At 44.2% G+C, this 14,456-nt stretch overlaps 2 protein-coding genes across 2 annotated transcripts in view; one reads left to right on the top strand and one right to left on the bottom strand.

Moving 5' to 3' along the window:
* The window catches only part of klhl7 (kelch-like family member 7), a 399,517-nt gene that overhangs the window by 253,008 nt on the left and 132,053 nt on the right, over nt 1–14,456 (top strand). The gene's annotated exons all lie outside the window — the stretch shown is intronic.
* rapgef5a (Rap guanine nucleotide exchange factor (GEF) 5a) overlaps nt 1–14,456 on the bottom strand; it is a 78,467-nt gene that overhangs the window by 24,468 nt on the left and 39,543 nt on the right. Inside the window, exon 9 of the mRNA XM_084081258.1 lies at nt 13,119–13,325. Coding sequence (XP_083937384.1) covers nt 13,119–13,325 — 207 coding nt within the window. The remainder of the gene's footprint in view (nt 1–13,118; nt 13,326–14,456) is intronic.

Genomic DNA, 14,456 nt, shown 5'->3' on the forward strand with positions numbered 1-14,456 from the left:
CATGCACACACACACAGACACACATAACGAACTCGCACACAGGTGCAAAAAAAGGCAGCTTAATAATTCAGACTCACACACATTGATGTCAAAAAAGAATAAGGACCTGTGTACATGCTCGCGCGCCCACACACACATGCTGCACGCACTCACACAGGTGTGCGGTGAAGGTGCAATGAGGACAGGGTTCCACATGTACAAAGGAGCACAATGACAAAGTCCCTGAGGAGGAGAGAGGAGAGAGAAGAGAGAGATAGAGAGAGAGAGATCAAAGGAGGAGGACAGGGGAAGAGGAGAGATGAGGCCACGTCTCTGTGCCATCTGTCACAGCCTGAGGACAGGAGATCCATTGTGGACGGACTGGATAGACGGACACACACACACACGCGCACACACACACACACACACACACACACACAGACACTACTAATGCATGCTATGTAGGCCTGTCTGTTGCTCTCTATAGCCTCAGTCAGCAGATCTACAAGCTCTCAAAGCGTCACGAATGTGACGCTTTGAGAGCTTGTAGATCTGCTATTTACGGCACGCAACTAAGTATAAATTAGGCTTAACACACACACACACGTTTCTTGCATCTATGTTGTCTGCGGCCGTTTCTACTAGAACACACATGCAAAGACACACACACACACACACACATGCAGGGTGCCACGCGCAAAGGAACACACGCAGACACAGACACACACACACACACACACGCTCTCGCTTTCTAACACACAACGGTATGCATGTATGTGCGGTCGCTTTTTTTGTGGTTTGTGAACTTGTGTGCTGACAGTAGAAAGTAGACCGGCGGGCAGACAGACAAGACATATTGTCAGGGTGAAAGGAGCAGCCTGATACCTGAGAGACAGCAGGTGTGATGTGTCTGTGAGATAGGGCTGTCAACTTTCCTCAGAAATTATTATTCAAATATTGGTCTTAAAAATTGGCAGATATTCAAATATATTCGAATATTATCATTATTATTATAAAATAATAAAAAAAAAAGATACATATATATTTTTTTTTCTTTTTTTTGTTGACAGAAACAAAACAAAAAACAATGTATCGAGTGCTCGGATCCAATAAAACATAGCTTTTGTTTGTTTTTATAACTTGATACATTTTTTTTGTATTGTCCCTGTCAAATAAACTAATAATAATAATAATAATATTTGAATATTAATTTTCATATTTGAATATACATATTTTCCCCATATTCGAGGAATATTCAATATTCGGATATTAATTCACCAGCCCTACTGTGAGACAGATACAGCATGTGTCTGTGAGACAGATACAGCGTGTGTCTGTGAGACAGGTACAGCGTGTGTCTGTGAGACAGATACAGCGTGTGTCTGTGAGACAGGTACAGCGTGTGTCTGTGAGACAGATACAGCGTGTGTCTGTGAGACAGGTACAGCGTGTGTCTGTGAGACAGATACAGCGTGTGTCTGTGAGACAGATACAGCGTGTGTCTGTGAGACAGGTACAGCGTGTGTCTGTGAGACAGATACAGCATGTGTCTGTGAGACAGGTACAGCGTGTGTCTGTGAGACAGATACAGCGTGTGTCTGCGAGACAGATACAGCGTGTGTCTGTGAGACAGATACAGCGTGTGTCTGTGAGACAGATACAGCATGTGTCTGTGAGACAGGTACAGCGTGTGTCTGTGAGACAGATACAGCATGTGTCTGTGAGACAGGTACAGCGTGTGTCTGTGAGACAGATACAGCGTGTGTCTGCGAGACAGATACAGCGTGTGTCTGCGAGACAGATACAGCGTGTGTCTGTGAGACAGATACAGCGTGTGTCTGTGAGACAGATACAGCGTGTGTCTGTGAGACAGATACAGCATGTGTCTGTGAGACAGATACAGCATGTGTCTGACAGATACAGCATGTGTCTGACAGATACAGCATGTGTCTGTGAGACAGATACAGCGTGTGTCTGTGAGACAGATACAGCATGTGTCTGTGAGACAGATACAGCGTGTGTCTGCGAGACAGATACAGCGTGTGTCTGCGAGACAGGTACAGCGTGTGTCTGTGAGACAGGTACAGCGTGTGTCTGTGAGACAGATACAGCATGTGTCTGTGAGACAGATACAGCATGTGTCTGTGAGACAGATACAGCGTGTGTCTGTGAGACAGATACAGCATGTGTCTGTGAGACAGATACAGCATGTGTCTGACAGATACAGCATGTGTCTGACAGATACAGCATGTGTCTGTGAGACAGATACAGCAGCACACCTAAAGGTGACTCTCCACCAAACAGATTACTTCAGACCAGGGCTGGATTAAGCCTTTGTTTCACGCGTTTCACCGTTCTAGCGGTTCTTCAGCAGCCGCTGGTTCTAAATTTCGGCGATAGTTCAGAGTCTTCTTTCACGTTCTCCCCGCTGTTTGGTGCCCCACCCCCAAGGTTAGTGCCCAGCTGTGCTTCAGCACCTAAAACCTGTCCGTTAATCCTGCACTGCTTCAGACTGCCAACAGACTGGCAGTCTGTTGGCAAAAGTTGGCATTCAAGTTCAGCACAAACTGTCGGCCGACGTTCATGGACTCATTATTACAGGCAGTGCTGCCATATTTTGTGAGAGAAATAAGCAACCAGGCATAGGAAAACGAGCCCAAAAAGGAGCAACTTAGGCCACATGAGCACTTTAAACCTATATGCATCGGCTATTTGAAAATAGCAGATCTACAAGCATTGTGAGCTTGTAGAACGGCTATTTTCCAAAAAACTCGGCTCTACTGGTCGGGACACGGCCGAACCTGCTCAGACGCTGATCGACGGTATTACATAAGTCCTGACGGCACGGCGCGATCTACAACAGGTTGTCGGCAGGAGACGCTTTCCAACGCCTTCCGCGGCCGAGTCGGCCGATATCGGCGCGGTGGAGAGTTGTCTTAAGTGCTGTGTGAGTGGACCTCTGACATACAGTAGACCTACTGCACATATTAACAGAGCTGCTACCTTTAAACACATTCTAAATCCGAGGCTTTTTGTATACTTTTTTAAATGGCTTTGGGAAAAATGCTGCTAATTGTCCCAAAAGTGACTGCAAAACCTTGAAAGATTGCTGGTATTTGTTTCAAAAAGCTGTATGCCCTTGCCAACATGTATACAGTATATAACGTTGAAATGTAACATATGTCTGTTTAACACAATGCGGTACCCCCTCTAACTGTATATACTTTCTCTTTTTTTTCCCCTTTAATTGTTTTTATTATGTTTTGACACTTGCTTTGGCAATGTAAACGTATGTTTTTTTTGCCAATAAAGCTCATTTGAATTGAATTGAATGTATGTGCGTGCGTGCATGCGGCCGTGCGACTACCTGCCAACCTCAGACCGTCAGAAAAAAGGAGATTTTATTCTGGTGGATTTGACACATGGGTTGCCACGCAAAAAGAGTGAAATCCCCCAAAACAGGAGAAAAACATGAGAAATGGAAGAACAGGGGTCGGCCAGGAGAAATGGTCAAATAACAGGAGTCTCCTGGCAAAAACAGGACGCACGCACGCAGTCACTGCGTGCGTGCGTGCGTGCAGGTCAGGTGTCTTTGCATGTGCATGCTGTTTTTAATTTGAGTGTGTGTATGTATGATTGTCCTCGTGCTGCAAGGTGAACATGCCTGTGTGTGTGTGTGTGTGTGTGTGTGTGTGTGTGTGTGTGTGTGTGTGTGTGTGTGTGTGTGTGTGTGTGTGTGTGTGTGTGTGGGCAGACACGCTCTGGTGACTCAGACTGTGTCTGTGTCTGTGTCTGGTCCAGGTGTTTCAGAGGGAATGAGGGCAGCATGTCCCTCTCCTCTCCTCTCTCTGAGGTGTCAGCCATGCTGCAGCCTGTCCCTCTCCTCTCCCTCTCTCTCTCTCCCTCTCTCTCTCTCCCTCTCTGAGGTGTCAGCCATGCTGCAGCCTGTCCCTCTCTCCCTCCCCTCTCTCTCTGCGGTGTCAGCCATGCGGTCTTCCTCCCTGGGCGCAGAGAAAACCACTGTGGCCGAGAGTTAGGCTTTACTCCTGCTCTGAGTCACCCTAAATGAGGATGTTGGCCTCAAGCCGCTAAAATCACCCACACACACGCGAGCAAAATGTGTTGGCGTATACGCCCCACCCGCACCGTCACGACACGTTGTCCAACAATGACTGTGTGTGAAAGTGTTCAAAACAAAACAAGACGGTCCTAGTCTAGCCCAATGGTTCCCAAACTGGGAATGTGCAGGATTTTCATGCTTTTGCAGAGTTCATTAATGGCCGAGCTGGATGAACTTTCTGCAACATCTGTGTTTGTGCTAATAAAAGAGATGCCGAGCTTATGGATAAACAATTTGGTGATCAAGAGGGGGGCACAACTAACTAATATAAACCAGGGCTCGCCTTTGTCGGTGGTAATATTGACCACAATATTAAGTCGGGGTGCTCCATAGTTGGTTGTCAAGAGTGTTGGTTAGGACAGTGGTTCGGGACCCCCAGGGGGGGTGCCCAAATTATTTTGGGTGGTCCCCAGATGATTAGCTTAATGTGCTCCCTGTACACGTTTCCCTCCCTTGAGTGCCTATCTGAGGTTTGGCAGTGTTATCAATGTCAAGGACACTTGCACAGATACACGTTTATACGTACAGTAGGAGTAAGAACCTTGCACACAGAATTTCCATGCACCTTAAAGAGATAGTTCACCCCCCCAAAAAAAACACAAAGGACACTCTTTGTCTCTCCTACTGGAACCGCTGCCGGTCATCAAATTATTGCCTTAGGAATGCGACTAAAACAAAAAAATCTCCATGGGGTGCCTTTGTTAGGGAATTTATATACTATGCGGTGATATGCAAGATTCATATTGTACATTGTGTGTATGTATTTGAGTAAATACTATTGTAATACATTTGTTTATAGGTCGACAGGTTACAGATGAGTAGATTGCTTCATCACCTTCTCTGCTTGAACTGCTATATTAAGAATGATGAAACATGAGGACACACATGATATCTGGAAGGGTCACACTGACCAGTTACTGGACACTTTGTGTGTACTGGTCAATAAAGGTCTCCCGATTTAAATACAGATGAGAAGGAGACAGGACATATTAACCCTATAGGGTTAATATTCATAGGATCCCAACCCTATGAATACGCAGACTGGTCTGTCATCTTTACTCAAAGTGCCTTTTTCCTTGAGGGAACCCACAACACAGAAAAGTGTGGATACACTGTATACCAGTGGTTCTCAAACTTTTTCATGTCAAGGACCCCCAAAATGATATGTATTTGGCTGCGGACCCCCCATCTCAAAAATGTTTTGTGCCAGGGATTTTTCTAAAATAGCAGATATACAGTTATAAGTTCATAGCGCGGCACTTTGTGCCGTGCTATGAGTTTGTATATCTGCTATTTTTGAATAGCCAACGTTAAGAATATGGTTAAAGTGGTTAAAATGATTGTGACGCTATAGCTATATTAACACATTTAGCTGGGGACCACCTGCTACCCCCCCAAGGACCCCTAGGGGTCCCTGGACCCCACTTTGAGAACCACTGCTGTATGCAGTGCCAGAGGGCAGAGAAAGGGCCCTTCTTTACGTGTGACACATCAGTAACCAGATCCGTTGTATGTTGCACTGTCTGAGTCAGCAGGACAACCCTTCAATTATCTTTTTTTTTTTTAGAGAATGAGATTTACGAGGAGTTCTTTGTGACTGAAACAGTTAGCGCCCTGTCAGTGAACAAAGACAAATTCCCTCCATTCAACCCTTAGCAAAAAAAACTAACTGATCCCATATGAAACTGATGTGTTTCAGTTTAGTTTGCTAATAATGATCCCTATAAGAAACAGTTGAAACCATTTGATTCTGTAAACAGAACCATGTGGGTTTGTTAAAAAAAGATTCATATATACAGTAAAAGTATCAGAGTTCATTTATCGATTTGTAACTCTCAAATGGAACCAAATTCATACAGTACACTCCTAGAGTTGTGTTCACGCTGTGTTCATGATTTGAGGCATTTTGTTCAAAACGGACCTATCCTGCAAACTTTGGAAGCCAATGTTAGCCAAATAGGATGGAATATGGAATATCGGACTCATCCGTCCTGATCACATGACTATAGAGATACTGCGTACCGATTTGCGTGATGTTTTGGACAGAATCTGAAGGAGTAATAGCAAAAAATACGTTTTACAAAAGTCAGCCTCCTGGTGGCGCTATAACCGGCCAGGGGCAGAGGTTCGGCTTTGGCATCCAAGGAGTGTGCGCACACAGTTTCGCAGCAACCTGGCCAACAGTGCCGGAGATTAGCTGCTTACAGACAGACGGACACACGGACGGACACATCGACGGACGGACAGGGTGCAAAACATAATCTCGGCCATGCCTTTCGGCCTGGCGGAGACAATTAACTCCAAGGATTTTACAGTGAATGTGTGTGTGTGGAGGGGGGGGAGGCTTTGATCTTGCTCACTGAAGTCAATATCATTTAGTGTTTAGACAACCATCTTTTGGCCTTTTCTCAGCGCTGTTCTCCTGCGGCCCCCTCCCCCCGAACTCCTCTCGTGCTCCAGTGATCCTGGGGCGATATCAACATTATTATGTAACCTTTGACCACAGCCATTGTAAAAACACCTCGCTTAGCAGCAGAAACAGCAGCAGCAGCCCTGGGACATGTTAACAAACTGTTGATCTGGCCCGACAACACAGACTACTTTCTACTGAATCCAACAAAAACAAAAACTCCCGGCCCACGGAGGGCAGGCAGGAGCCAGCCAGTAACACACACAAACACGCACGCACGTACATGCGCACAATGTGTATATACAGCAAGTACCACACACACACACACACACACATACACACACACAAAAGTTTACTTTAAATCATGAAGACCTGAGGCCGATTCTACAAATGCCTTCTAAATCAGTAGTTCTCAAAAATGTTTTGTGCCCAAGGACCCCCAGAATAGAAGATTTCCGTTAAGAAAATCCCAAACTATTCAACATTTTTCAAACACTTGCAAGAGTTTTCAATTTCTTTTCAAAAATAGCAGATGTACAAGCTTGCACAGTAAGATTGTATATTGGCTATTTTTAAATAGCCAACTTAAAAAATCTAAAATGACAATACTTAACAGCATACACAAAAACTTCCCATTCTGCATACTAACATACACACACACACACGTGTGTGTGCACCGCACACCCACACACAAATCACCTCAAAAGACCAACTTAGCCTGAGAAAAGTATGAAAGCAACGCAGAGCATTGGTTCTCAAAGTGGGGTCAGCTAAATTAGTTAATATAGCGTCACAATCATTTTAACCACTTTAACCATTATTTTATACTTTGGCTATTCAAAAATAGCAGGTATACAAGCTCATCGGCACAGGCATACAAGTATCGGCACTCTGTGCCGTGCTATGAGCTTGTAAATCTGCTATTTTTGTAAAATCCCTGGTACAAAATAGTGTTGAGATGGGGGGGTCCGCAGCCATATAAATATCAAATTTGAGCGTCCTTGACATGAAAAAGTTTGAGAACCACTGACGCAGAGGACAAATCTACAAAACTAGACAGCTGACATGCTGAAGGAGAAGAGGAGGAGGAGGAGGGAGAGGGGCCAGACAGTTATGTAAGAGACAGAGAAAGAGAGACAGAACATCACAGAAACGCACTGAGGTAGAACTGAGATATGGAGAGAATACAAGGCGAGGAGAGGAGGGGGAACTAAAATAACTGGGTGAAGGGCGCTGGAAAAGAAGAACGAAAGACGGAGAAAAAGAGACAAAGGGTGAGAGAGAGAGAGAGAGAGAGAGAGAGTTAGAGAGAGAGAGAGAGAGAGCTGTGTTTTTAAGGTCATCCGTTGATCGAATAACAGGTGTGTCTGTCTGCAACTTCCTTCCCTTTGTCTCCACCAGGAACTCATCAGCCTACACCTCCTTCTCCTACCCTCTCCTTCACCTTTTGCCTCCGTCTCTCTCTCTCTCTCTCTCTCTCTCTCTCTCTCTCTCTCTCTCTCTCTCTCTGTGGATTAATGCGAAATAAAATCTCACGACTGAAAATGTTTGTATGACCAAGACCTAACGTGCGATTTGTGAAACAGTATGAAAGGAGCCCCAACCCACACTAGCGCTGATTCATAAACAATTAACACAATATGGAAATGTATGTTTTAGTAATTTGTTCCTGCTGTTCCACATACTACCAACCAGGTGAAAAGAGAACTGATTGAGGCTTTACTCTCTCGGAACAGGTTTTGTTGTCTCTTTTCCTCTCTCTCTCTGCCCGTCTCTCATTTATGAAAATTAATATGGACAACACAGGGAACATGCAGACAGACCTACTGTATACTATAACCTTTAGATGGTACAATGACACTGTGTGCACACTGCACAGTCACACACACGCACGCACGCACGCGCGCGCGCACACACACACACACACACACACACGCACACTAGATGACGTAGTTTATAGAGGAAAGGTGGTTCTCATGGAAAGCTTAAAAGGAAGCACTCTCTGTTCCCTTCCTGTTCCTATCAGTGTGTGTGTGTGTGTGTGTGTGTGTGTGTGTGTGTGTGTGTGTGTGTGTGTGTGTGTGTGTGTGTGTGTGTGTGTGTGTGTGTGTGTGTGTGTGTGTGTGTGTGTGTGTGTGTGTGTGTGTGTGTGTGTGTGTGTGTGTGTGTGTGTGTGTGTTAACCAAGCCATATCTATGTTGTGATAGATCTGGGCCCAATTCCTGGAAGTAATGATAAAAAAGAAACACAATGCTTTTAGGTCACAAACACTGGCTCCAAAATACACACAGTGCTTAACTGTTGAATATCTCATTGTGTGTGCGACAAAGTATAAAATACTTATATCTCGACACTGGCCATGGAACGCCTCCGGGCCGCTTACGTGGTCAATCGATTTGTTGATATATACAAATATATATTTAACGATGTGTTTATATACCGGTATATATGTTTTAAAGGATCTACACCATGAATTTAATATCATATTGTTTATGTCCCTCAAACATTTTTCAAAAGGTTTGAGCCTAAATCAAGCCTCAGATATACTCATTCCAACTAACTTCTCTCTGGCTTATAAAGCACTTTCACCTGCAATACCACATTGTCCTGATTTGCACGTGGCGCTATTGAGCCAGTTTGTATGCATGTTATCTCGTTACAAAAATAATAAATAAATAAAAAGTTGTAACTGAACAACCGGAGGGATTGTACCGCTAGTGACGTCACTTTCGGGGCCAAATCAGTTTGGCCTGTTTTGAGACCAGTTTACATAAAACCTCAGATATGCTGTGAAAGCCTGTCACAGCATAACCTGTCAGCATGGAGTGTTGGGCGGGAGGAGTAGGACGGAGGCTGGCTGTCCTCACTGTGGGGGCTCCTCACTGACAAGTGAGTCAGTAGGATACAACAGCAGTGACAACACACACAAATGTGTGCGGGGAGGAAGTCATTGTCATAACGACTAAATTGAGGAGAAAAATGGGTAAAAAGCTAAAAAACAGTTAAAGACAAAGAAAGTAATGGATAGTTGCAGCCCTACATTGAAACATCAAGCTTCCAGACCAATACACACATCGGTAACATGTCGTTGTTGCCGGGCAGAAACTCTCTCTCTCATCTCCATATTTAAACTTTTTGTGTTTTTTTCATAAATCAACGCCCTACTTGATCACACTACAGCGTCACACAAAAGCATCAAAAGTAGCAGATCTACAAGCTCGAACCGCGTCGCTAGCTTGTAGGTCTGCTACCTTGTAGGTCTGCTACCTTTGATGCTTTCGAAATTGAAATTGAATCTTGAAGAGTAACAGTTTTGGACATTATGAGGATTTCCACCCGACGACAGAGAGACGATATTAAATGCAGAGCGGGTCCGTCCGCAAAAGCAAGGCTAACGTTCACTTCAAAGGAGCCTCTCGTCAGATTTTTTTGGTTGTCATGGCGATGTAGTGACGGACAAACTCGGGCAAAAAAAAAAAAAAGAAGGCTCCTGCAGGTTGTTTCCATAGCGACATCATTCACGTATGAGTGGAGTGGAGCCGTGTTCAAGTCTGGGTGCCACTCACATAACGCGCACACACACACACACACACACACACGCACGCGCACGCACACACACAGAGTATTATGAGATAAGAAGACAGACTGCATTGGCATCGTTTCCTGCCCTCGCATGGATTGCAGATTTGGGATTAAACAGTACAACGCTTCACAAACACCACCGCACTCATTACACACACTGAGTCAGCCTGCCACACACACACACACACACACACACACACACACACACACACACACACACACACACACGTATGCACTGTATATGACACAAAAGAGACAGTCATGTATGATGTAAAAACCTCTCTTGGTGTATGTATCTGTGTACCGGTGTGCTTGTGTCTACTCAACTGTTCGCCTTGTGTGTGTGTGTGTGTGTGTGTGTACACGTGTGTTGTGCCTTTGTATGACTGTGTGTGCGTCTTATCTATCACCCACGTGTGTGTGTGCGCATACGCCTGTAAACCCATTGCTAATGCTGACAGCTCTCTCTCCTCCTGACCCACGTGTACATGTACATCGTCTCTGTCGGGTGGAAAACGGGTGGAAAAAACAGCAAAAGCAGCAGATCTACAAGCTTGCAAACGTGCTGCGAACACGTTTCAAGCTTGTGGATCTGCTACTTTTGGATGTTTTTCGTGTGATGCTGTATGATCAAGTAGGGCGTTAATTTATGAAAGAAAAATACAAAAATATATAAGAGATAAGAGGTTTTTGCCCGACAGTGACGACATGTTATGTGTGCCTGTCCACCTGACCTGACTGACTGACTGACTGACTGACTCAGCCAGCAGATGCTGACGCCAGCCATGACCATGCACAATGCCACACATGCTGACGTGGGCACCACCCAGTATTATCCTCTGACTCTACTGTGCAGACACACAACCTCCGTCCACCCTTCCCCTTTGCGAGCACAAAAACACTGATTAAAAACAAACGCGGTCATTTTCAATCCATGTTATACAACTGAAGACCAGCAGTGAGGTTCCCTTTACATGCACAAAAACACTGATTAACCCATTCAACCCGGGAACGCATCTGTGTCACTCTTAGATTTCTTTGGCTATATTCAAAAATAGCAGATATACGAGATCTACAAACTTTTTAGATCTGCTTTTTTTGAAAAAAAAATCTTGAAAATGTGTGCAAATCTTTGAATACATATATTTTTTCATGAACATTTGTAACGCAAATCTTTGCTTCTGGGGGTCCATGGAACAAAATATTTTACACATGTTCGCTTAAAAAAATATATATTCAAAGATTTGCACAAATTCTCATGTATTTTCTAAAAAAATAGCAGATCTACAAACTCATAGCACTCGGTGCTGCGCTATGAGCTTGTATTATATCTGCTATTTTTGAATAGCCAAAGTATAAAATAATGGTGATAGCTAAAATCTAAAATGACACACAGATGCGTTCCCGGATTCAATGGGTTAAAACAACTCAGTCATTTCAATCCATGTTACACTACTCTAGCGTGTTTTCAAACTGACGACCACGTGTCTCCGAGGTGGTATAACACCAGTTCCAGAACAAGCGATATGACCACCAGAAAAAGGTATTAAACAACGCAGACACATTTGCAGTTCATTCCCATAATGTCAAACTCATGAGGTGTCTGGTGATTTTTTTCCTGATCATTGAGACCTGAAGCCGATTCTACATGTCTCCTAAATCTCAACATTATTCTGAAAAACCTATATTTCTATATCAATGGTGCTCAATCTTTTTCACGTCAAGGACCCCCAAAATTATATGTATTTGGCCGCAGACCCCCATCAAAATATTTTGTTCCAGGGACCCCCAGAAGCAAAGATTTGAGTTAAAAATGTTTGCTTTAAAAATATATATATTCAAAGATTTGCACACATTTTCACGATTTTTCAAAAATAGCAGATCTACAAGCTCGTAGCGCGGCACTCGATGCCGCGCTATGAGCTTGTAGATCTGCTATTTTTGAATAGCCCAAAGTGTAAAATAATGCTTTTTAGCTCAAATCTAAAAATGACACAGTTCCAGGTCTTAATGGGTTAACGACCGGGAACGCGTCCGTGTCATTATTTTTTATTTCTTTGACATTTTTTTTTCCTTAAATCGTGAAAATTTGTGCAAATCTTTAGTTTGAATATATATTTGAGTTACAAATGTTCGCTTTTACAAATATATATACAGTATATATATATTCAAAGATTTGCACAAATTTTCACGTTTTTTCTAAAATAGCAGATCTACAAGCTCATAGTGCGGCTATGAGCTTGTATATCTGCTATTTTTGAATAGCCAAAGAAATCCCAAAATGACACAGATGCGTTCCTGGTCTTAATGAGTTAAAAAGTCGAATGTAGTAGAGAGACAGGATTAGTCAGGAGTCGGATTCAAACTCCATGAATCTCACCAGGCAGGCACCAGCAGGCAGGCAGGCAGGCACCCCCTGTTGTGGTACTGTGTTGTATTGTAAATGTGACATGATGCATTTTGTGGTGAACACACGTTTTGAAGCTTTGAAGCTTTGTGAACAGAAAATGAAAAATAAATGAACACATACAAAAGCCAAAAGGGGAAAAAAGCCATTGTCCCCACACAATGAAATAAAATAAAAACACATCATAACAAATAACGACAACAACATCATTACTCTCACAGTGGACCCTCGGGGGGGTCCAGTAGGATTTACTCAAAGTGGGGGTCCGGGGACCCGCCAGGCGTCCTTTAGGGGCTATTTTTTAAGGTTTTTTTCCGAAAATGTCTGGAAATGTTTGAATAATTCTGTTTTTTTTACATAAATCTTCTCATCTGGGGGGGTCCCTGGCACAAAACATTTTCAGATGGGGGATCCGTGGCCAAATACATATCAATTTGGGGGTCCTTGGCATGAAAGAGTTTGAGAACTACTGATTTAGAAGGCATTTGTAGGATGGGATCAAATACAAGAACACTTTGACAACACATCATAACACATAATGACAGCATCATTACTCTCACAGTGGACCCCTCGGGGGTCCAGCAGGTATTTTGACTGTGTAGTATTATTATGACACTCACCGTGTGGCCGCGGTCGGGCAGCCGGTAGTTGTGGTTCTGCAGCAGTCGGCAGCCGTCCTTGGCCAGGCGCTGCACGGCCTCCAGCCCCAGCCTGCTGGTCAGCTCCTCGCGGCCGCACGACACGCTCCTCACCATGCCTCCTCCTCCTCCTCCTCCTCCTCCTCCTCCCACCATACCGCCGCCGCCGCCGCCGCAGACCCCGCCCAGCTGCAACGCAGGAGGCAAAGAGAAGACCAACCTCAGCCCGCAGTCCCACGACATGATGGGAAAAAACAAAAAGTGGTCCAGGGGGCTGACGACTCCAGGTAGTGGTTTCTAGATGTGTGTGTGTGGTGCCGCTGGCCTAGTGGTTAAGGCGCATACCACATAGAGGCTCTAATGCAAGCCTGACAGCGGGTCTCGGGTTCGATTCCCGACGTCTCTGACGACCTTTGCGGCGTGTCACTCACTCCCCGTCTTTCTCCCCGTCAACCTGTCGTTTTCCACTGTACTATCCAAATAAAACAGCAGAAAATCCCAACAAATATAATAAAAAAATTAAAAAATGATGTTTTCCTCTGTCTACAGTGCTAACAAATTAACCTTAAACATAAGGTTAAAAAAAGTTAAATAAAATAAAAAGTGTTTGAGGGGTGTCCTGTCCAGGCGTACGTGTGTGAATGATGTGTGTGTTGTAGCAGGTCAGCTCGCCTAGGAACAACGCAGGCACACGCTCTTCTTCAGTGTTGGGTCCAACGGTGGAGACAAGTCTCTGAACCTCCGTCTCCGTGCATGATGTGAGAGAAGGAGTGCAGTGGTAATCCAGCTCTTTCAGGCTCTTTCAGGTGTTCTCGCTGATTCAATCTTATCTGTTACAGGGTTTAATTATACTTATATCTGTTCCCGTCTCTGTCTGTCTGTCTCTCTCTCTGTGTCTGACTACTCACTGTGAGGATCTGCTCCAGAAAGTGTGTGTGTGAGAGTCTCCACCCCCTATGACTGTAGTTCTGGACTCTGGAGAGTGTGTTAACTTTCCTCTAAGCCCGGCTAAAGAGAGGGTGTGTGTGCGTGTGCGTGTGTGTGTGTGACTGAGAGAGTGAGAGAAAGAGAAAGAAAGATAAAGTGGAAGAGAGAAAGTGAAAGAGAGAGGGAAATAGAGAATGTGAGGGAGAAATAGAAAAGAGAGAGGGAAAAGGAGGAATACTGTATACAGAGGATGGGAAAGTCCCGCCAAAGAGTGAAGGAGAGAAAATGAAAGAAAAAAAGAACAACAGAGACTATAATAAGAATAAGAAATAATTACTGATGGAGGTAAAAAACATCGTATTACTTTTCACTTAGTTGTTGACAATATCAAAC

Source organism: Gymnoscopelus microlampas (genome assembly GCF_963454915.1).
Source record: "Gymnoscopelus microlampas genome assembly, chromosome: 15".
Lineage (NCBI taxonomy): Eukaryota > Metazoa > Chordata > Actinopteri > Myctophiformes > Myctophidae > Gymnoscopelus > Gymnoscopelus microlampas.